Genomic DNA, 22,991 nt, shown 5'->3' with positions numbered 1-22,991 from the left:
ACTGTCAGGCTGACATTTGGCTATACAGGATATGAACTCACTTTTCTTTAATCCTGCACTGACCAAAAATCCTCCTGCATGCTGTGTAACGATTTATGAGGCTGCACCTCTGTGGTCTTCTCTTCCTTCTCCCTTCTCCCAGACAGGGTAGTTCCCAGGCAGCTGAAGACAGTATCAGGAAGGGCTGGAGCATGCTGGGCTTTGCTGATGTAACAGGCTCTGTGCAATTTTATTTCAGATCTGGTTGGCTGCGAGCTGGCAGAAAGCCTCAGAAACGCCTCTAACTCAGATGATGTCATCCCTGATATTTTTTTTTTTTTTTTTCCCTGCTGCTCCAGAAAGTGTATGCAGTGCCTGAAGGTATAAGGTCAGCGTGGTTAATTCCCATACCATTGCAAACCTCTGGGTGCAGGACTTCCCTTCTCCCCCCCTCTCAGCTGCACCCTTTCAGCACTATCACAGATCCTGCTCTCCCTTTAAAGAGAGAGGAGGAGCAAAAGGAAGATGAATTTACCGCAGTGGATTTTATAATCGAGTCTCGCATTCATGTTGGAAGGGATCGTTTGCTGGCAAGACATCGCAGATCTGCCCGGGTATAACACGAGTGTAAAGTAGCTCCAGGACAGAAGAAACTCCAGATCCTGCCGCTGCCAGAAGTGGAACTACTCGCCCTGCCCAATCGCTCCGTCCTTTCCCCGCCTTCCACCGTGTGCCCCGCAGAGATGCATCCAGCCAGCAGAGGACGGGGTATTCTCCCCGGCTGTCAGTCAGCAGGGGCTGCCCAGCTCGGGACGAGCTGATCCCGAAATAAGGACAGACTGGCGGAGAGTGGAGCACGCATAGCTGGGGGTGGGCAGCCCGAGGTCCCGCACCGTGCCTGGAAGCATCGCTCCCTCCGGACCGGTGCCGGGTAACCCGCGCTATCTGCCGCGGCCAGCTGCCCCAGAACTTGGGAGACAACGCCGGCTTTGCGCGCAGGATGAGGGTCGCAGCATCCCCCCTCTGCCGCGGGGGCAGCCGGCCCCTTCCTCTTCGTCCTCATACCTCCGAGCCCCGTGCTGGAACCCTTCTAGCACAGCCTCTTCTCCATGTCCTGCCTGGGGCCGAGAGCCCTCCCCGCAGCGCCTGAGCGCGGGCCGAGCTTCGGCACCGCGCCCGCGGAAGGAGGAGGTTCGGCACCGCGGACAGCGGCGGGACGAGGCTCAGAACCGCGGACAGAGCCCGGGGCTCCTCCGAGCCCGAACCGCCCAGGGACATCGGTGCCCGCTCCGGACCGGCTCCGTGCTTCGGTGCCACGGGGTGTTGCGTCTGCTGGAAGCATCGCTCCGCTCTGCCGAGAAGGACGCCGAGAGATTCCACCCCTCCCCTCACACATCCGCTGCCAGTCGCCTCTCTCACGAAGCCAGAAGGGAGATCTTTAGGCTTGAAGTCTGTTTGCCTCCTGTGGATGGGGATTTACAGGCTTGGACGGTGCCTGGTTACAGTGGGGTATGAGTCTACAGACCCTGAGGTGCTCTACAGAGTCAGAAAGTAACCTCAGGTCTCTTGCTCTGTGGAGGGTTGAAATAAGCCCTGTACAACCCACAAACGCAGCCCAAGCCTTCCTGCCTCCCTGCAACCAACTTCACCCTTCACCTGCCAGAATTCCCTCCACGATCCTTCCTTTGGAGACTGTAGGATGAGGCATTTCCTTCTGTCTGGCTCAGGGTGAAAGGGTTCCCTGGGGGCAGCAACACACATCTGGCAGGGACTGAAAGGTTTTAATCCAGCCTCTCCTTCAATCAACAATGGCAAATGAACCGGTGATTCTGAATGTTTATGACATGGTGAGTATGGATCAGTACTGACTGGGACGTGGGGGGCAGTGGCCAGGTGGGAGTTGGTACTTGGAGGCAGGCATTGTATGAAGAGGAGCCAAGCACAGATCTCCAGAAAGGTTAATTCCCACACCCCCATAACTCCTCATCCAAGTATGTCATGTTTTGCCTGTCGTAGATGATGTTAACCCAGCTTTTTTCTTTGAAATGTTTAGTACATTGGGCCAGGTTACACATAAAGCTGTGTCTAATTTTCTGTAGGATCTTTCAGGAGCAGCACTGAGTGAGGGGAAGACTTTTTAATTTCCAGTGTCCCAGTTAAGGAAGGAGATGTTATCATCCCTGTCTTCATTGGAGGAAATGTTCCTTTAATTTTGAGTGAGCAAGTACTGCCAGGCTGTGGGGAAGGGGTCAGGATTCCATCCAGGGAGGAGAAAAACTGTAGAATTGCAGTAAGGACATATTTTATAGGCTAGTAGTCTGGATCAGACCCTCATATACATAAGATTGTAGTTAATGATTTTATCTGAAGGTTAATTGCAACAACAGGAGTAAAAACTGAACTGGTGAAGTTTCAGCATAGGGATGAGCACAAGGATGTGCTGCTTGGCAACGTTTCCTGAAAGTTCACAGTGGCTTTCCTTGCCCTCCTCTTGCAAGGGGGAATGTGAGTGGGAATTATCTGTGCTAAAAAATCAGAAGATACAAATTCTAGACTTGGCACCAGCCCCCAGAGTGAAGAAGGCTTGGCACAACTTGTTTGCTTGGTGGTCTGACGGAGAGGCATGTTCAGATGAAGATCATTTTGATGATGCTGCACTTCCCCTTCGTTTTCTGTTTATGAACATGCAATTTAAAAAACTGTTTTCAGGTCTTCCAAAAATGCAGTAAACTTTGCTGGGGAAAATACCACCCTATGAGGCCCAGATGTTGAGCAAGCTCTGAATATCTGGCTTCCTATTTCCAGTATTATGACACACGTTTGCTTTTTGTGAGCAGGCAGGGACAACTTTCAACTGGAAACCCACAGAATAGTGTGGGTTTCCCTGCTGGAGAATCCAGGGAAGAGACACCAAAGAGATGATGAGTGGGCTGTTGTAGATGTCAAACCTCTTCTTATTACACAGATTAAGTGATCTTTTGATGACTGGAAAAGCTGGGTCATTTTCTAAGGAAAGAGGGAGTGATAAGGGCTATGTAGGCAAGACTGTATCTGTATTGGAGGACAATCTGAAAAGCACAATTACACTTGGTTGAAGCTGCTTCTTCCAGATCTCTTGTTGATAAAATTGAGCAAGTTGGTGTAAAATTCTTGCCTAAACTCTGGTCTTGAGTGTTTAATGGTCAGTTGCTTGGCCACCTGAACTGTGAACTTCCCTCCAAGCTGATCTTCAATGAACAGGTCTGGTAACCCAAGCAGGTGGCTGCTAGTGCTTGGAAACAAGGGGCTGGCATTGCAAATGTACACACACGAGTTTCTCATTAATACTTCAAGGAAGATAAAGGGGCTGTGTTGCCATTTTATTATATCCACTGTCTGCTTTGCAGTTGTTTCTTTTAGTTTGTTCTGCAGCAAGCTGGGCTCTGAATCTTCCTCTCTCAGCCACTGTTCGGCTGTCCCAAATCAGTGAAAGATTTTCTACTGAGCTGAAGAAATCAAAATACTGGATTGACATGGTCTTTGCCTTTTTACATGTGACTGACACCAAAGATTAAGAATTCTGGGAGAAGGGACTTGATGCTCATGGTTGCTGTGTACTGAGTTGGACACCCACACACAGTGAACTGAGTTGAGTTCATAGGTTTAATTCATACTGAGGATGTTTTGCTGCTTACAAACCATGAAGTTTTTTTGTGTGTGAGTACTAACTCCATGGGCTAACCACAAATTAATGCTTTGTACATAGAAACAGTTCTATTTTCATATAGAGTGTGTCTGACTACACTGAGTTGCCTCTAGTTGAAGTCCTGCGTTATGATTATTGAGGATACATTCCAGACTCTGAGGTGTTAAAATCATAGCAACAGTGGAAAAGCATGTAGCCTGCAAAATCTGCACTTTGCTACAGTATGGTGGGGAATTGCAGAGGACCTGGGAAATGAGCACGTTTGCTTGAATGGCTCTTGGGAACCTGGGGAAGAAAAAAAGGAAAAAAAGACAAAAAAAAAAAGAGACAGCTGGGAATAACAATTAACTGGATGTAAAGCTCTGCTTTCCTGACAGGGAACATGACCCTTGTGTGGCATCTGGAAGCATTTCTGCTGCAGGAAAGCTTACCCCTCGGGCAGAAGTTCAATTATGGGCTTTATGCAGCTATGACTCCACTCTGTGTAGTCTTATGTACTTTGAGATTAGAGCCATTTATCCTTTTACCCACTGGATATGTACCAGGCTTCTTTATGAAACAAGTGCTGCTATTGAATGAGGTGTTTTGCACAAACAGCTGAAGTAGGTAGGCCTGTTTGTAGAGTTATTTTGTTCAGCATGAAATAGTTGAGCAAAAAGCACTGGCTATACCAAGTATTCAAATATAATCATCCAAAGCAACTTCTCTCACTCAGAGTGATTATATCCTGGTTTATTTGTTGTCAGACAGCTTGTACACAGCTGTACACATGCAAAACAGGCAAGGGAGGAGGTCTCTGCTGCTCAACCAGGATGTTTTGAAGAATGAATATGCAGGATACAGAACTCTGATTCAGGGTGTAAGTGTGAACACAGAATAACAGTATGGATCATGGGTTTGATCACAGATGAATCTCTCTCCTAATCTGAATCCAGCTCTCACATGGACTTACTCTGAGTCCACAGCTGTTCAGAGATCTGCATGAAATAATGGGATCTATAAAATCTATGGCAGAGTTTGCCCTGATCAGTCAGTTCTCACTTTGCCTTCAGAGGGATAAATCACATTCCCTGTCATAACTTGCATCTCTCTTCCCTCCCCTCTACCTTAATAAGCTCTTTGTCATGAATCAGGCCTTACTTAGATCACAGGGTTGACTTTCTGCAGCCAGGATGTCATCCTATTTCCTCATCACTAAGCCTTTGTGGGTTGCTTTGGAATAGTTGACTTAATCACTGTACATTAATAAATTTTGCCTACTTAAATCAGACAGAAGATTAAGGTGCAATTATTGCCTCAGTTTAAATCTTTAACAAGCAAGCTAAACACATTCCACTAAAAATAGTTTGCTTGGCAGAGATTCATAATATTTTCATAATATTTTCAGCTTATTGCATGGCACATTTGTGCTATCAGATTTATACCACTGCTATCCCTCCTTTATTACAGATATGGTTGTCCTGAATTTCTACTGTATTTGCAGCTGATAACATACAAAACTCTCATTTTGATCTACTTGTGTTTTTGATTACTCTTCCTGCTGAGGAAAGTGAGCCCCTGAGGTGTGCTGCAGAGGAGAATGAGAACTCTGGTCAGGGAACAATGATGTAGGGTCTGTTTGGGCAAGAGGGGTGAGTATCTTTCTCAGCCTTCTCCCTCTGTCCCATTGATTCCACTGACATTACTTGTCATCCTCTCTGGACTGAATGAGAGGGAAATAAGATTCAGGTCACTGCAGATGCCCCATCACTGAGATTTTCCCCTGTGACTTCCAACTTCAGAGACATAGCCAAAAGGTAACATTTTATAATGGCTCTCTCAAGTTCTTTTAGTTCTTTATATAATTTCTATAATTTGCCAGCTAAATGGCTGAAGGCCAATGGCTGATTGGCCAGGGCAAAGGGTGGCCCTGGGGTGGCTGACTGGGGTCTCTCTTGCTTCACTGAGTGGTGGTGTCATTAATTTCATGGTCACACGTCATGGTCACTTTTCCATAACACCACTGACTGGATTATCTAAGTGATCCTGACAGAAACCCGAACACAATAGCATTGTCATCACAGCAGTGACAAAGAGCCCCTGGTTTGTGTTTCTGCTGTTATGGCAAGCAGACTGTGTTTCTGAAGTAAGGGTGGCATTTTGGGATGAGGATGTAGAAGTTTATGGTCATGCATGTTCTAAGAGTTCCAGGAACATGAATCTCACTCCTGATTTTTATTGGTGCTGTGGAACAGAACGTTCTGGGGGGATGCCTCTGCACAGAGGGTGGCATTTTTGGCCAATGGGGAGAGAAGGAGGAAGGTGGTATTATGAGCTGGAAGGGTTTCTAATGAGATTATCTGCTTCCATGAGAGAGAAAAAGGAGTTTCATTTCTACCACCAAGAAACATTAACCATGCTCTGGGTAGCTGATCAACTGGTGGTCTCCCTGCAGAGGCTGTTGGGAAGCTGATCACAGCCTGTGAGTGATTTAGGTCAGGAGAAGAGCTCTGATGAGGCTGTTTCCATCTGGCTCTACAAATGTCTGTCATCTTACAGCTTCTTCTACACAGAGTTGGGGTCAGGACCTGAGGGCTGGCAGGTGGTTCTGGATCAAGAAGAAATTGCAAGAAGCAGTCTGGCTTTTCTGTCAGTCTCAGAAGGGAGGAAGGGAGGATTTTTGGGCAAGAAGTTGTTGTGTGGGAACCTTATGTGGGACTCTGCAGCAGAGCCTGGGGTCAGGTGAGCTGGGTTGTGTTTATGTGCTCTGAGAAGAGAATTGTGTGAGGGTCCCTGCATGAAGAGGACACAGCAGCTCCCTGTGGAGAAAGCCATAAAGCTGGAGGGTCTGTGTGGCCTCAGATGAGTGCATGAAACTTTAGTACATGAAAACAACTTCTCTGATTGTCCTGGTTTGGGACAGGATAAAGGTGATTTTCTGTCTTGTACTTTTGCTTTCAGCTCAGTCTCTTGTAAGTAGCTGCACTTGCTGAAATTGACAGCAAGTTTCTCAGTCAGTGTGTGCTTCTAGGACTGATAACACTTGATGTTTATAGTTACTGCTAGAGACTGGTGTGCAGAGCCAAGGACACTGCTCAGCTCTGAGGAACATTTTACCCTCCAGAAGGAATAAAGAGGTCCCACCTGCAGCCTCCTTTGGGGAGGAACAGACAAGAGAGATGCCGGAACTGACCAAACAGAGGAGTCCATCCCATACACCTCATACTCAGGATAAATTTGAGGGATCACAAGAGCTTCCAGCTTCCTGCCCTTCCTGCCTTTCCTGCTTCCCTTTCTTTGCCTGTTCCCTGTTTTCTTTGGCATCCTGGGAGGATCCCATCCGTTCCTCTGCCTGTGCTCCTGATCCATCCCAGCCCATATCTGTGTGTTCCTGCCTCCAGCTCCCAACTGCTGCTGACCCCAGGATTCCAGCCTGGACTTTCCCAGGGCTGCCCTGCAGCCTCAGTGGGGACATGAGAGTTATTGGGGGAGAGGAGGGAGGAACATGGTATCAATTTTCCTGTATAGTTGTATATATTTAGTCATTTTTCCTGTTTATCATTCCTGTTTCATTAAAGTTGTGTAGTTTAGTTTCCAACCCATCAGTCTCTCTCCCTTATTCTCTCTTCTTTCTTTATCAGGGAGGAGAGAGAGATTAATAGAGAGCATCTGTTACTTGGTTTAATTGCCAGGCCAGTGTTAAACCCTGACACTAATACAAAATAGTATTATGGAGGTGGTAGTTACTTTTCTCTTTTGCTCTTTTCCAACTCTGTCATCTTGAGCATTTTGCTTTAACATCTATTATTGACATGTTTTGGAAGTGATGACCACTGTGTACCATTAAAAACCAGCACAGACCATCCAAAAGGGTCTGTGCTACCATCCTAGCATCCCTTTTTGGCTTCCTATGCAAGTGGAAAAGAGAGCGTGAGACTCTTGGCAACTATAATTAAATGCTTTGGAAATGAAGAAATAGAGAGGCTTTGTACCTGTAGCTTCAGTCCATAAGGAGACTTTGAGTCTATTTTATAAGAAGCAACAGGATTGCAAATCGAGTGCTTCCTTTTGTGAAGTGATTCTTTTAAGCACTGACAAGATCAGGGAACATTTTATTGCCTCTCTGGAGAAAAGACTGAGTCTAGTTGCTCAGAAAAATATCACCATGTTTGTGTTTACTGCTAGTAGAGGTCTCAAATGCTCTCAGTTTACTTAGTCAGAAGAGTGAGAAATCCTACTGAAGGTTGCAGTCCCATCTCTGCACTGCTCATTACTTGCTTGTGAGCTGCTACATGTAGAGAAGTGCAGCATCACCTCACTCTATTTGGTATTCCAAGAAGCTACTTGGGAAGCAAAGAGACTTCTTCATCAAGTAGGTGGAGAGCTGTGGAGTTTCTTGCTGCAATGAACTGAAGGGATAAATAAACAAAGGAACTTGTGGTCCTGAAAGATTAACTGAGAGTCATTAAGATATCTTTTTTCTTTCCCCCCTCCCCCTTTCACATCTTGGCCAAGCTGGATGTATTCACCAGATGAAGAGCAAAATGTGAAATTTCACACAAAAATCTCTCCTTCAGGAGATTTTAATTAAATTCTGGCAACTCCTAATATGTATTTATGTGTGTATATATATAATTGTTCTTAAAATCATCACTTTTTAAAACACAGTAAATGAAATGTTTTGACTCCTTCTTAAAATATTTGCCAATCATCTTTGCCCAAAGCTATTTGCCAAATCTGAATCATTTCATTTCTCTAAAACACAGTGTTCACTCAAAAGTGCACCATGTTTTTGGAAGGGCTTTGTAGGTGTATCTTATTTATTCTGTGGCCACTCTGAAAGCTCTTATGAATTCCCTCTTCTGTGAATCAGCCCTAGCTAAAGAAGATCTGATGTCTCTTCTTCACAGGCTTGTGGGGGTGAGGTCAAAGCTAAATCCTTAAATTGGTAAAGGAGAAGGAGAAGATTTTTTTTCTTTATTTTTTATTTTATTTTATTTTATTTTACTTTATCACTTTCTCTTCCTTCATCCAGAACCCTGTCCTGCTGTCTTCAAATCATACCAAATATAGCTTACTGGGTAACAAAACAGAATGGCAAGGTAGCAGGTGCCTGGTGTCTGGCTGTGGGTCTCCCCAGGGTTGCAAGATGTCATAGATGTGATAAACTGTCTGTGTTTTTACAAGTGGTGGCCCCAGGTGGTGCTGAGAGGGATAAAGTAGATCTCAGATGCTTGTTCTGTGTCTTCCTGGAGCTTCTAACTGGCCTGTGCTGGTGTCTTTGTAGGGATGAGTTTTGAGTGTTCAGCTAGCTACACGTGTGCTGCACAACAGGTCTGGGGTTTACACCCAGTCAGGTATAGGAATGGCCTGGCTGCAAAGTCTGTAATAGTAATGTCATACTGTGATATTTGTTATTATGAGCAAAAAAACTATCAGGGGAGACTCTTGGTCAGAGATCAGAGAGACCAGATCAACCACTGCTGTGAGTGAGAGAGGAGGCAGGGAAAGCTGCTCCCACTGGGTCCTGAGCTCAAGATAAGAGAAGGGCATCCAGACTGCTTCACTTGTCTTCTGTGCAACATTTCCCAGGGAAAATTCTCTTTTTTGTTAAAAAACAAACCAAACAACAAACCAAAACAAACAGCCTAATTAAATGACAAGTTGTTATGGCATATATGATGGCAGGATATTAGGGTTTTATAAATACATCAGGCTGAGCAGCCTGGCAGTGTGCAGAGCCAAGGAAGGCTCTGTTTCTGCTTCTCTTTTCCTCCTAGACTGCATCAATGTAATTGGAAAGGCAACAGGCTGATCTCAGGCAGGCCACTCACATAGTGGGGTTGCTGCATTGTTCTGCTTGAACTCAGGAGCAAAAGGAAAAAGGAAGAAGTTTGGTGATGCAGAGCACTGTGTTATAGTCTGTACCTGGTTTAAGTCTGTGAGAAAATGATGAAATGCAACTGGACTCTCTCTTGTGTCATTGGAGAGAGGAGATCAACTGGAGGAAGAAAAGCTAAAAACCCCTAATAAATACACTGAGCTGCTTCCTTTGAGAAGAAGCAATCCAAACATGGCACCTGATCTGAAACAGTTAAGAAGCTAAAGAATAAGTGGCGTGACTTGGATTAACAAGTTGAGAAATGAAGTGTGCCCGTTTATGCATAATAAATGTGGGGTTTTTTTTGTTGTCTTAGCCTGGAGAGGTGCTATCCACCAGGGGAACAGTCTGTTTTGGTGTTGTTGGGCTGACAGCCTGGTTGCCTCTACAAGTTACTGTTGATCTTCTCCAGCCCTGCAGTTCTTTACCTGACTGCTCTATGCCTATGCACGAGGTCATTTTGAGAGCTGTCTCTTGACTGTGCTCAGAGCATTGCTGTGTCCAGCTACAGCATTCATCCCATCAGCAAGCTCAGGGAACCAGAGCTTTTCATGCCCAGCAGACTGACTTGAACTGACTCATTCAGGGCAACACAGGAGTTCTCACTTCTAGTCCTACAGGCACTAAGGAGAACTGCTCCAAAACGTGCTCTTGTGGAGACATCAGCAAACAGAAGAAGCCCTCACGAGTGAGGAGAGCCTAGGAAAGCTAACAGGGTAGAAGATATGGGAGCTTTGCTTCTGAAGCAAAGCTTCACGGGTCCCATCATTGGATCAGTTCTCACATCCATGCTCTTGAGTTGGCTCCTGCAGATGACAACCTTAGTATCTCCAAAGCAGTCATTCCAAGGCAGCCTGTCCCCTCGTGGAGTCAGGAGTCTTACAGGCAGGAGTTCAGGTGTAAGCCCAGGGGCTCAAGGTCAGGCCAGCTGTATCCTGTAGGTACAGGTAACTTTTGCTTTTCTTTTAACCCCATCTATAGGCAAAAATCACAATACCCTGCCCTGTCTCTGAGCAGCTCTGAGAGAAATTACTGTTTCCTCCTGAAAACACATGGAGACTTTTCCAGTGAATTTTTCTCTGGTGCTTCATGGGGTTTCTGCAAACAGCAGGACAAGATCCTTTTAGAACATGACACTAGTGTCAGGAGGATTAAGTCTCTGGCTCCTTAGGCTGTCAAGGTTCCCAATGTCACTTGGCTCTTCTTTAAAACAAATATAACCCCCTTAGTACTAGTCAAACCTGGTGTGTTGACAGTACTGGATACTGTCACTCTCCTACCAATTAAATTTACACTGGCAGTAGAAAAAATACTGATTCGAGGGAGATATTTCATGTTTTCAAAGTGTTTACATCACAGACCCTTTTGTACCTCATCCCTGCTTTACAGGTTGAGCTGCTTTGGTGTGAGGGCTCAGCTGGTTGTCCAGATTGCTGCTGGGGCAGCCCACAGGGACCAGTGATGCCTGTGGTGGCAGCTGCTGCTGTGGAGAGCTGAGCACTAGTGTTGAAAACAGAGCTTCTGGGTCAGAACAGCTGTCAGATCCATTTCTAAATGTGGTGATGGGCAGGTGTGTAGCTGTGCATTAGTGCTACGGACTGCATTTAAATGGGTGTCCTAGGGCCACAAGCTATTGTTAGTGCCCTGAGCTGCCCTTATGCTAATGCTCTGCTTGCTTCAGTCTCCCTTGTTCCTGTCATTATGCCAAGATGATGTAGCTTAAGCTGGGGAGAAAGGCAGAGATCAATCAATACATGAAATCCATATTTCTGCTGGACAAGAAAAGAAACAAAATTCACAACCCTTGTGATTCTTCTCTGGGAAGTTTACTCAAACCGAGGCAGGAATAAAAGTGTTTTACACCATTCTAGGTAACCACTGGATTTTTCTTGAAAGATGTAGAGGAGTGAAAGTAGCCTGAATCTGTAAGATTTCTTATCTCAGAGAAAAATATGAGGCTGCGTCCTAAGAGTGGGAAATTGTTTTCATTGGGAAGTTAGTTTTTCAGCAAGTAATCTGGAAAAGCAAAGATAAGAGAGGAAATGCTGTGGGTTACAAGTGAACTCTGATAGGTGAGAATGCTTATCTACAGAAGGAAGTGTCAGATGCTAGGAATGCTGCAAGCATTTCAGCTTGTTTAGGCAGTGCCTTCATCACATGGGTCAAGACATGGGTCAGATGCCATGTGACTACTGATAGATCTGCATCTCTGGGAGACTGAGGACCTGGCATAATGTAAGCTCTATTAACATGATCTACTGAACCTCCAACCGTGGATCTTTTACTCTGCTTTCCACACTGCCTTCCTTTAACACACAAGGAACTATCAGCCCCTTTGCTGTTCTATTCCACATCTTCTGCTAGTGACTGGTTTATCTGGGATACTGATGCAAGACAAAAGGCTTCCTGATGCTGCCTCAGTGCATGAGGACCTTAGTGCTGCCTTCTAGAGTGAATTATAGGCTTTGCCACAGGTTAGCTTTTCCTAGGTACATGCTGCTCTTCTAGACACCTGTCCTTGTGTCATCTGTGTGTCTTGCTCTGTTTGGTACTACTTGAAGCAGATGATTTTATAATTGCTCTGTATTTGTCATTTACACTAGCTCTGGATTAGCCTGGTGAATGTGAGAAGTGAGAGCAAAAGTGGACCAAGAGGTTAAGCATGGGACTAATCTGAAAAGTCACCACCTCTGTCATTGACCTACATGCTTGGGCAATACCTGGGGAAAGAGACTCACAGAATCACAGGATGTTTAGGTTAAAAGAGACCTCCAAGAGCATCCAGTCCAACCTTTGACTTACACCACAGTCAACTACTAAACCATATCCTTAAGTATCAGGTCCAAATGTCTTTTAGATACCTCCAGGGATGGTGACTCCACCACTGTCCTGGGCAGCCCATTCCAATGTCAATGGACCCATCAGGTTTCTTCCAGTTGCATAAGAAGAGGCCTGGGTTGTAGGTATTTCCAGGCAGGGCTGAGGTGCTTTCTAAGAAATTAAAGGCTCCATCCAGCTACTTAAGCACAGACATCAAGGGCCATGTTAGGATATCCTTTTGACCTCTGGCTTCCTCTCAGGAAAGGTCCAGATTTGTTTTTTCCCTCATGCATCCTGTTTCACAGCTATCAATTTTGCAGAGATATGCTGGGCATATGTTGTAGGGCATCTGAGATGGCAGAACTTGCCCAGAGGTTCTGACATGGGGAAAGAGCAGTTCTGCATTTGAGTTCTACCATCTAGTGTGCTGATACATCTGTAGTGACAGAGACCTGGCTAAAATCCCTGAAGGACTCAAACACAACTGCCCCTTCCTGCAGGTCTGCCACAGAAGCAGACAGCAGGAAACTCTGGATTTGGTTGTTCTGAGTGTCTTGTGTCAAAACATTTAGTTTGTGTTTGAAAGATGTACTTAGCAGGAGTGGATGCTTCCAGTGGATCCTTATCTGTTCCAGGAGGGCTCCAGGCTGGAGCCAGGCTGTAGTGTTACACACACTTGTCCTCTGGCCCACTGAACATGTATTTTCCATGAAAATAATATTTTCTTTACTCTTTTGAAAGAAAACTGCTTCACCACAAAGGACTAAGAAGGCCTGACTCCAGATACACTATGAGAGGGTGACTGGGTTGTTTTTCTTTGAGGTAGGTGGAGAGCCATGTTCCCTCTGACAGGCTGAGGTGGTTAGAAAGTTGGTCTGTACCCTCCTTGTCGAGCATCTGGACTCCTGGTTAGCAGGTACAAGCAGAAAGCTCTTGCTCCTCCTGGTAAGTAGAGGTCAACCTTGCTCTTCTCTCCTCCTATTGCTTTGTTTCCTTTCAGAGCATTTTTTCAGAGATATCAGGCTCTGTTTCCCTGAGAGGATCCCTTCTGCCCTTTCTTCCTCAACTGACTACCAAACATAGAGAGCCAATTACTGGTGCAAGCCTTTTTTCTGAGTCCCAGCATTAAGGATACACAAGTTAGTGTATCTTTTGAGTACCCCTGTGATGAAAGCACTGTGGAAAGGTGAGAAGGCAGTGCTGGAGGTTTCAGAATCCGTGGAGGCTGGAGTTAAACATGCATGTCCAGAGCTGAAATCCACCCACCATCTGTCTCCAGTTATAACATTCATTGTTCCTGATTGCTGTGCCATTTGCTGTGCCCTTGTTCACTCTAATTTTTATGGTTGCTTGTCATCCAAGGCAGCTGGCTATCCTCTCTTTGGCAGTTCTTTGGGATGTGGGATAGACCTCTTCTATTCTCTGCTGCTGGAGCCTTGTGCCTCTTGTGCTTGCTACTGTGAGAGTACTGGGCTCAATGCATTGAGGAATGGGTTGTACTGCAAATAGAGCTGAGTATTTCCAGTGTAAGCCCAGAAGAAACAGATCAGAGAGAGAGAAGCAAACTAAATGGCTCCATTTCAAGCTCAGGTGTTCCTGAGACTAGAAGAAAGGAAGTACTATGGATATTTTTTTTTCCTATGGGTCTCATAAGCAAAAGAGATCTGTGACTTCTCTTGAGCAAAAGCCTCTGGAAGGATAAACAAATCCAAACCATGTGGACCCGTGTAAATTCCACTTTGTTTTATTGTCTGGGTCACATTCCATCCCTCCCATGGGCAGAGTGTTGCTGGCAGGAGAAGCTCTGCATCAGGGTAACCAGAGGCCTTGGCAAAGCCAGGCAAGCAGGCAGGACATCCCTTGGGGGACAAGGGAGGACAGAAAGGCATTTGTCCCAACATCCTGTTAACTGGATTGGTCACAGGTCCCCCCGACTGCAGAGTCCTCTTCTGTTCCTTGTACCCAGGCAGAGCTAATGGGAGGGAACACTTTATCTGAGAGCTGCATTGGAAGGCAAAGGAAAAGGGGTTGGGGAAGGTGAAACCCCTTATGCTTTTCCCTTTCGTGCTCTTCAGCCCCCCAGGACCAACCAGAACTTGAACTTTTTCAACATTCTTTAAAATACCCTCTGCTTCTTAAAGAAAGCCAAGGAAGCAGGAAGCAAGCTGGAGTGAATGTGACATCTTATCTTCACCTGTGGCTCAAGTGCTGTTTGTAATACAGCATTTAATTGAAATGCTTCAGGGATTCCCTTCGTAAAGTGTAATTACTTTGGGATGTGCAGTTCAGCTCCTATTGAAGCTGTTGTTTTATATGTTTTTGATACAGTTAAAGCCATTGCTGGATCCAACAAATTTGTGCAGAAGGAGATTTTAGAGTTAGTGCAAAGAACAACCTTGTAGTCTCTAACACATCAGATGCTTAAAAATCTTGTATTCAGTATCTCTGAACTTGAATTCTACTTCTCATGCTCACAGGACTTTGAAATATGTTTCCAGCTGTCTTGTTACCTCTCTCGAGGCCTCAGAGGTGTCTCATTAAAGCTGATGTTAAAGCCTATTAAATACATGACTGCAGCTAATGATGTATCTCATTTTGGTGAGTTGTCACCAGGAGCTGGCAGGGATCATGGCTGCTCTGGTCCCCTGGTGGCTGGGGTAGTGAAGGCCACCTGGAGAAGTTCAGTTTAATACCTTCCTCTGTGCTGAGGGACAAAAGGCAACGTGTCTCAAAAAGGCTGCTGGTTTCTGAGGGCACACCAAGGTTTCTAAGGGCACACCAACCTTGTCACCTTCTTGACTTACCACCTCCCCTTCCCCCCTCATACAAAGTGCAGCCCCCAGAGCTTACAGATGGGAGGCATTTCTCCTTGGGCTTGCAGAGTCTCCAGCCAATTAATTATTAATCACCACAATATCCCTTATGTTCAGCATCTGAGCTGCCCATGAAGCATGGAGAACTGTTTTATTGGTCAAGTCATAAAGGTTTTAGTGCCATGCTGCTCATTATTTGTTGTGATTCTGCCCAAGAACTTTAACCCCCAGAAGTGACAGTGATTTCATCTAAGCTCCGTGCCAGATGACTGGGTGCTAAGAGGGGTGATAAATGTGAGAACTGGAAAACAACCAGAAGAGAAAGTTAGGATTATAGCATGGATCCTGCAGCAGTTCTGGTTCCACACATTTATGTATGCTTAGGATTGTCAGGCTATTGAAGTATGAGTACATTACCCATTATGAGCACCTACTAGGGAAAACACTCTCTTAATGTATTTAGGTCTCTTGACAGATACCTGGGAGGCTCTTAAATCCTGAGGGGCACAACTACTATGCTGTGCCTCTGTTTGGGATGCTACTGCTCACCATTGCTCTAGAAACAGTGAGGCACATGAGAGTACATGGAGGCTCTGGGGCTTGCCTGCTCTCTGGGTTCAGGTTGTAGGCTTGTCAAAAAAAGAGAGATTGAGCAGAGAGTAGGCATGAAAGGGAAAGAAAATCACTCTGCACTTCCAGGCACTTTTTGCCCTTGGGAGTACTCAGACATGAGAACCTGACCCCTGGCTCCTTCACGTTGGAGCCATTCTAGTGTCAATGGAATGGCACCAGCACTTTACTTGTGCTGTAGTTTTGATAACATACATTAAAGCATTGAAAACAAATTAAAATCCCAGCTGCTTCCCACTCATTTGTAGGACAGTTTTTCTAAGGAATAGATTTGTTTCCTTCTGCATGCCTGCAGAAGAAGCATTTTTCAGTAATGCCATACTCTCAGGATCACCCAAATAAAAAGTCCTGGAGTCTCTTAACAATGTGGTAAAAGATGCCTTCACTAAACTATCTTGTGAAGCCTGCAGCTGGCACTTACTGCAGAAGGAGCTCTCACAAAGCCCTTTGCAAAGCCCTTTGTGCCCTTTGCAAAAGTTTTCTGGAGTACTCTGAAGGTTCTCTCCAGTAAGAACATTTTTCAGATAAGTTGCTAAAGCTGACAGCTGGAGGCAACATCACACTTCCCTGCTACTGTTTAAAATCCTCCAGTGTAAAGTTTTGGATCATGCAGGGAAGTGAACCCATTAAAACAGGATCATGCACATGACTTCTGCTGTGGTCCTTAGCATCCATACAACATGATTAAGTCCTCCCATACTTCTGTGTTCTCCTCTACATTCTCTCCCAGGATACCTTCTTTCAGGAGGAAATAATGATGGTAGATCTGACAGGATACTTTTTTTGTCTCTGTAAATTGATGATAAATCGTCACAGCTAGGGTCAGGCTCACTCTGATTTCATTCTCTGTTAAGACAGATGATTGCAGGAGAGCAACTCTTATTTACATTTAATAATAGATGGAGAGGGTTTTTTTTTCTCTTTTCAGTTCAAACATAACATCATGTTCAATGACACCACAGTGTTTTGTGAAAAGTACAAGTGCTTTGAACGTGTGGGAATCAAAGAGCTCTAAATAAATTGTTTAATGCTGCCAACAAAGCATGTCCTTGGACCCTCGCCCAGAACAACCAAACTTTCATTTTGAGTCAAGCACTGGATGTTGAGAACAAGAACTCAGTCACAGTCACAGTTCTAGCAAATTACTTCAATCTCTTTGCCATGGGTTGTTGTTTTTTTTTCTCAGCTGTAAGAAAGGAAACATTGCTCTTACTGGGGTGGGGGAGATGCTTGTGGGATGCTTGGGAGGTTCAAACCCTAACCAGTTTTTGGCACCTGAGATGCAAGTGCCTGGGTTGGTGTGGCACTTTTAGGAAGGGAAGCAGCAGGAGGGTTTCTGGGTGGAGGGCTGAGGGGCAGCAGCCCTGCATCCCACTGGCAGCACCTGCCTGACCTGTGTCCAGGGGAGCACATGCCCTGCTGCAGCCTCATTCCTGCTGCCCCCATGGCTGTCCCTGGGCTCTCTGTCCATCAGGAGGTGGTGGCCTCCCTGCCTTCCCCACCAGAGCCTGCCTGGGTAGGTTCTGCCATTACTCTGCCCCCCACACCTGCTCTTGGCCTTGGCTTTTACTGCCCTTTGACTGCATTCAGCTGATGAAGTACTTAGAGGCAGCTGCTGTTTCTGTCATTAACACCCAGACTTCTTCGAGGAAAACTACTGGCTTTGTGTCAGCTGAAGTCTGATTCAGAGGAAGCTTCTGACTTCAGCATCTAGAAAAGCAAGAGAAGGGTGAAGTAAGGGGGAGGGAAAGCCAGCACTCTATTTGCTATTCATTTAATTCTGTCAGGAAAGCCCAAGCGACTCGAGAGGGCAGGATGCAAACTGCAGATGTGCACGTTGTGGAGTGGTGGATGCTGTTGAAGGGATTGAAGATGCAGAAACAGTGGGTAAGAAAAAAATGCAGCCTGAGAGGGCTGTGTGCTTTGCTTCTTGCTGGGATGCATTAGTTCCCACTGAGCCTGCTGGTGGTACTTGCCAGTTGAAAGCAAATCTGGGTATCTCTGTGTTGTGCTGCTATTGTAGAGACTGGAACAGGAGGATACCCAAGAGCTCTGCTCAGCTTCTTCCACTCCCTTGTATGACCCTTTCTCAGACTTCTCTAGTGTGCTTCCCAGTAAATGCTGTGATTCCCATCCTGCAGCTGAGGTGCTGGCATGGAGAGAGGCTGACTCATCTGATCCTAAGGCATGAGGAAATGGAATAAAACTGTCAGAGGAAGTTCAGATGGGCCATGGGGAAAACGTTCTTCACTGGCAGGGTGGTTGATGGCTGGAACAAGCTCCTCAGGGAAGTGGTGACAGCACCAAGCCTGTCAGAATTCAAGGGATGTCTAAATGGCCCTCTTAGACATGTCATTTAGTTTTAAGTAGTTGTGCAAGGAGCAGAGGGTTGGACTCCATGGTTGTTATGGGTCCTTTCCAAATAGAGATATTCTGTGGTTAGGTGCCTCATCACTGCCCCATCTCCTGGGCATTGATGAGGAGCTGTTTGTGAGGCCATTCTTCCTCTTCTCCAGCTGTGGCCACTGAAAATGCTCTGATTTTATTTAAAGGACTGTGATAGATGTTTCAAGGCAAAGTGTTTTATTGAAGCTTCCCAGTTTACCTGTGCTCCCCTTTGGTGGAATTCAGATAGCTACCAGCACGGGTGGGAACTGCAGGTCAGAAGCAGTCTTGCAGTGCTTAGGCTTCATAAAAGGGAAGTGCAGGCTTTCTGCTGCTATCATCATGTCCAGTTTGAAAGACAGCTCTTAGGAATTCATGTCATACTGTGACACAAACAGGATCAGAGATAATTCTTCCCAAACCAATTGATTTACAGAGCAGTTCTAGTAATAGAGGCACTTCTAGCCTCTCAAGAGGCTTTCTGAAAAGATGTCCTTTAGTAAACATGGGTGGATGAGCCAAAGCATTCAGAGTTAATGCCTTGCTGGTTTACTGTGACTCTGGACAAGCCTTAGGCTGAGATAGGGAACCAAAAAGGAGAAACAGTCTGTCCTAATGCTTCCCAATGACTCAACAGCAGGATTGCATGTGTTTACATTTTAATCTACCCAACTTTATCCTTTGCTTTAGAAATAAAAACAATTGCTCTGGGCCAGGCTGAAGTCTTTATGCTGGCCACTATACCCAGGTTATAATTTAATTTGATGACAAATAAATCTCAAAATCTTTTTGTGCTTTACTTGGGACTTGACAAAGTAATTGCTATCTCGGATGTTGGGGAATAGGGACACAGTTTCATTATATATGCATTATATGTGCAAGGCTTATAGGAGGTGATGTGATCTAACAGTGCATGCACATGTGTGCTCTGGGCAGAGCTTCACAGAATGCAGATTTTAGGAAAGAACTGGTTTAGCAAGCAAGGGATGAAAAAAATGCATCTGTCAATAAATAGATGGATAATGATGTTCTGTGCTGCTTTTAAAGAAGCACCAATCATCTTTCTAACTTTGACAGGTGGCAATGGGGTGGGAAGGGCAGGAAGAGATTCAGGGAATTGTGTGGGTGGTGAAGAAATTAATCCTAATGAATTGCAAGAGCAAATCCACAGCTGGAAGAAAACTCCGGGTTTCTGCCCTGCTGGATATGGATAAATGCAAGAGAATCCCTTTGGCATGCAAGAGCTAATTGGGCAATTACAATGTAATCTCAAAGCCTTTGCTTAAACTGCATTCTCCCTTTCAAAGTATGTGGCAGATTCTCTTCTGGTGGTTCATAAGGCTTGCTCAGTCTTGGGTGCTTGGAATAGGTCCTCTCTTTATCTTCCCCTCTCTGCTGGGAAATAAAATCTTTTGGTTTTTTTAAAAAAAAAAATCACTGTGCAATGATGAGAGAATTCATTTTTAAGGCTTCTTTTCACTGTCTTCATTCTTCTTAACATAGAAGAGCACACGAACTGCTCAAACTGGCTCATTCCAAGGGCCCATCTAGCCCAATATTATTCTTCCCTCAGTGCAAGCTTGGGGCCACTATTAGAGATGGAACAGCATGAGCATAGATGACATTTCCTTCTGACACTTTCACAGCTTTCAAATATTTTAAGCTCTGGAGCTTTTCAGAGCTTGACCTCTGTCTCTCTAATAATTACTGATGGGTCTGTCTTCTATTAATTCTCTTGAGCAAATGTAACCTTGTGTATCAACATCCCTTTCCGTGGAGTTCACACATCTACTGCCTGGCACTGAAAATGTAATTAATTAAAAAAATAATATTTAAATGGCTTCTTTTTTGCTAACTTTTAAATCTGACAGTAGTAAATTCCTATCTCCTCTTTCCGTGCTACCTGCAGAACCCTGCCAGATATCTTTGTCATAACCAGTTACATCCTAAAGATGTCTTCTGAAGAATGTAATAAAAAAACCATTTTTGAAATAAATTAACTATGCCAAAGAGATCACTAACTTCTCCAAAGAAAACCAAGAGGTGGGTGTCACAGGACTTCCTCTCACAGAAGTCATGTTCACCCTTAACCAAAATATCATGTTTATTGCCCATTAATGCTTTGTTTGTACTACTTATTGCTTCTACTAATTAATCCAGTTTATATGCCGGGCCTGCAGGTTGTAAGACCCTGGCTCTCATGTGGACCTCTGCTTGAAGACTCTGTTTGAAGTAGAGATGCTTCCTTCTGGTGCTCAGGTCCCAGAGATGTTTTACATGAGAGGCTGCCCATGATCACTAGTAATTCAGCTGGTCTATCCCTGGGATTCCTTTTCCTTTTGGGTACATATTGTTCTGCCCCTGGGATCCTCCAGGGCTGATTCTCTCTGTCTGTATCATGCTCTCATCCACGTCAACTTTAAGCAGTGCCTCCTCTGATTTCCTCACTCTTCCTACTCCTTCTACAAAAATAAAAGTGGGAGCTTCAGGCACAGCAATCTCAGCTGTTTCCTTCTGGTGGAAACAAGAAAGCTCTGATGCAAAGGTTTAATTTATTTTCTCTGAAACAGCAGCAGCAGATCTGAGTTCTCCTTTTACAGCTTTGCTTTCACTTGACTCTACAGACTTTTCTTTTCTGACACGTTGCAGGAAGGATTGCAGAATAGCTGAATGTTACTGGAGAGGCTCTCCTTATCTTTACAGGTCTATCAAGAAGCCAAGAGTGGCAATGCTTTCATCTGCTTTTTTGAAAACACAGGGTCTTGAAACAATTTGATTGAGGAACGATCAGTAAAAGAGTTCTTTGTCTGCAGTGCTCTCTGATGGATCCCACGAGTTTTTTCCACCCCTAATTTGTGGGTTCACACTGCCTAAAACTCTCATGTGAGTGTGCTTGAAGTAGGCTTTGAGAGCTACAATAGCAAGAAGTTGCACACTCCAAAGGGAAGGATCATTTGTGTACTTCCAAAAGCTTCTGTGCTCTTAAAGCTTTAAACCACAAGACTGATTGATGTTTATTTCAGCTGTCTCCCAAAGGCTGGTTTGTAACATGAAATGTGTCATTCACATCCCATCTCTCTGCAGAACTTAGTCAGTATTCTTTCTCTCTGAGGGAGTGTTTTTCTTTAGATCTGGCACCAGCACAGCGATTCAGCATCAGTCTGGTCTTGCTCACATCCATTGTATATCACCATCTGACCAGACAGATGAAAAAGAGCCTCTGCCTCTCACCAGGATGAAGCTGGAAGGAAAAGCAATGAAGGTACTGGCAAACACAGGTGCCCAGACCCCATTGGTATTAGTGATCAAGGGAACTTGTTGCCCCATGGCTACAAGATTATGGGGGTTGGAATCTGAAGAATTTGGGGGAATCACGGTTTTGAATTGGGATGTAGTATCCTGCTGATGAAATTCTAGTTTTGAGCTGGTTCAAAATAAATCTGTGGCATGGCCATGCTCATAGCAGAACGGGGAATCTGAACCTCACAAGTCCTTTTTTGACATCCTAGCTATGGGAGTATTCTTCATCAGTTTGTCTGTGATGTTCAAACATCATTCCACCTCCAGCTTAACCCAAGACTTTTTCTCCACTTTCTTTTGGACATTAATTTTCCTTTGAAGTCTGTGTGCCTCTCATTTTAACTTATTTTTTTTCTACTGGAGATGCCATCTGTTGTCAAACAAACGTAAGCCTGCCAGCCTGCAGATTCCTTTGAAGTAGTCTGCTGTCTCCCTTGGGTCTGTGCACAACAGGTTGGAAACAATATGTTATTGTGCTCTGCATTAATGGGGTGGAACAAAAAGACTATTTATTCCATTGCCTGTGCTGTTCTTGGTCCTTCTGTGACATCATAAAGGGACTTCTTATCCCTCTGTGATGGCTGTAATACAATTACTTTGTTGTTACCTCAGTCTTCTCCAAGTAGTAATCCATGTAGGAACTTGGCAGAAGTCAGAAGTTGTTTTAACTAGTTTCTTATAACTTCTTGGTATAAAGAGTGTGGAAGTCCCTGCCTTGTGTGTCTAAGAGGCTGTTGTCCTTGGTGAAAGTATGGATGAAACTAGGTTGTAATGCAAATATGAGTACAGTGTTGTCAATAAGAGGCTTGACTTTTATAGGTACAACTCAGATGACAATTCAATCTGAAAGATCACAGCTGAAACTTTTAAAAAGCCTTCTCCTTAGTAATTTGTCAAATAGATGCTATTTTTTCAGTAGGTTATAGTGTCTTTGGTGAATGAAGCCACCATGATATCCCTTTTCAGATGAGGAGCTGTGGTGGAGCAGGCTCACTCCTTTCCTCTTCAACAAATCTTGTGACAATCCCACAGAGTACTTCTTTTTGGTGGGCAGTATGGAGATGTTGTTGGAATGTTATCCTTCAAGCCAAGATCTGGAGCTCAGCTCTGTTCCTGATTTGCTGTGTCTTCATTGTCATAGCACAAGTTGAGTGCTGTTATTTTCTTCCCTTACCTCTAAAATGAAGAACATCTTCCTGCTTCACACAAGTGCTGTGAGGTTTAACAACTCAATGCTTGTAAAGTGTTTTGAAATACTAAGAACTGCATCCCTTCCCTCCAGTGGGGCAGCTGCACCACACAGCTTGGTGTCATCAGTGAACCTGCTGAGGCTGCACTCAATGCCACCGTCCGTGTTGCTGACAAAGATGTTAAATAGAAATGGTCCCAACACTGAGCCCTGTGGGACTCCACTTGTCACTGGCCTCCACTTGGACATGGACCTACTGACAGCCCCTCTTTGGGTGCAGCCACCAAGCCAGTTCTTAATCTCCCAAGTAGACCATCCATCAAACCCATG

General features: G+C 44.9%; 1 protein-coding gene across 1 annotated transcript in view; it reads left to right on the top strand.

The window, feature by feature from the left end:
• Positions 1 to 328: 328 nt before the first annotated feature.
• The window catches only part of LOC103536764 (deubiquitinase DESI2), a 39,365-nt gene continuing 16,702 nt past the window's right edge, over positions 329 to 22,991 (top strand). The window contains exon 1 of the mRNA XM_008502977.2: positions 329 to 1,826. Within this exon, the coding sequence (XP_008501199.1) occupies positions 1,788 to 1,826 (39 nt within the window). The 5' untranslated portion in view covers positions 329 to 1,787. The remainder of the gene's footprint in view (positions 1,827 to 22,991) is intronic.

This window comes from Calypte anna, chromosome 5A, assembly GCF_003957555.1.
Source record: "Calypte anna isolate BGI_N300 chromosome 5A, bCalAnn1_v1.p, whole genome shotgun sequence".
NCBI lineage: Eukaryota > Metazoa > Chordata > Aves > Apodiformes > Trochilidae > Calypte > Calypte anna.
The sequence above is the reverse complement of the archived record's forward strand: the minus strand, read 5'-3'. Positions and strand labels throughout refer to the sequence as shown.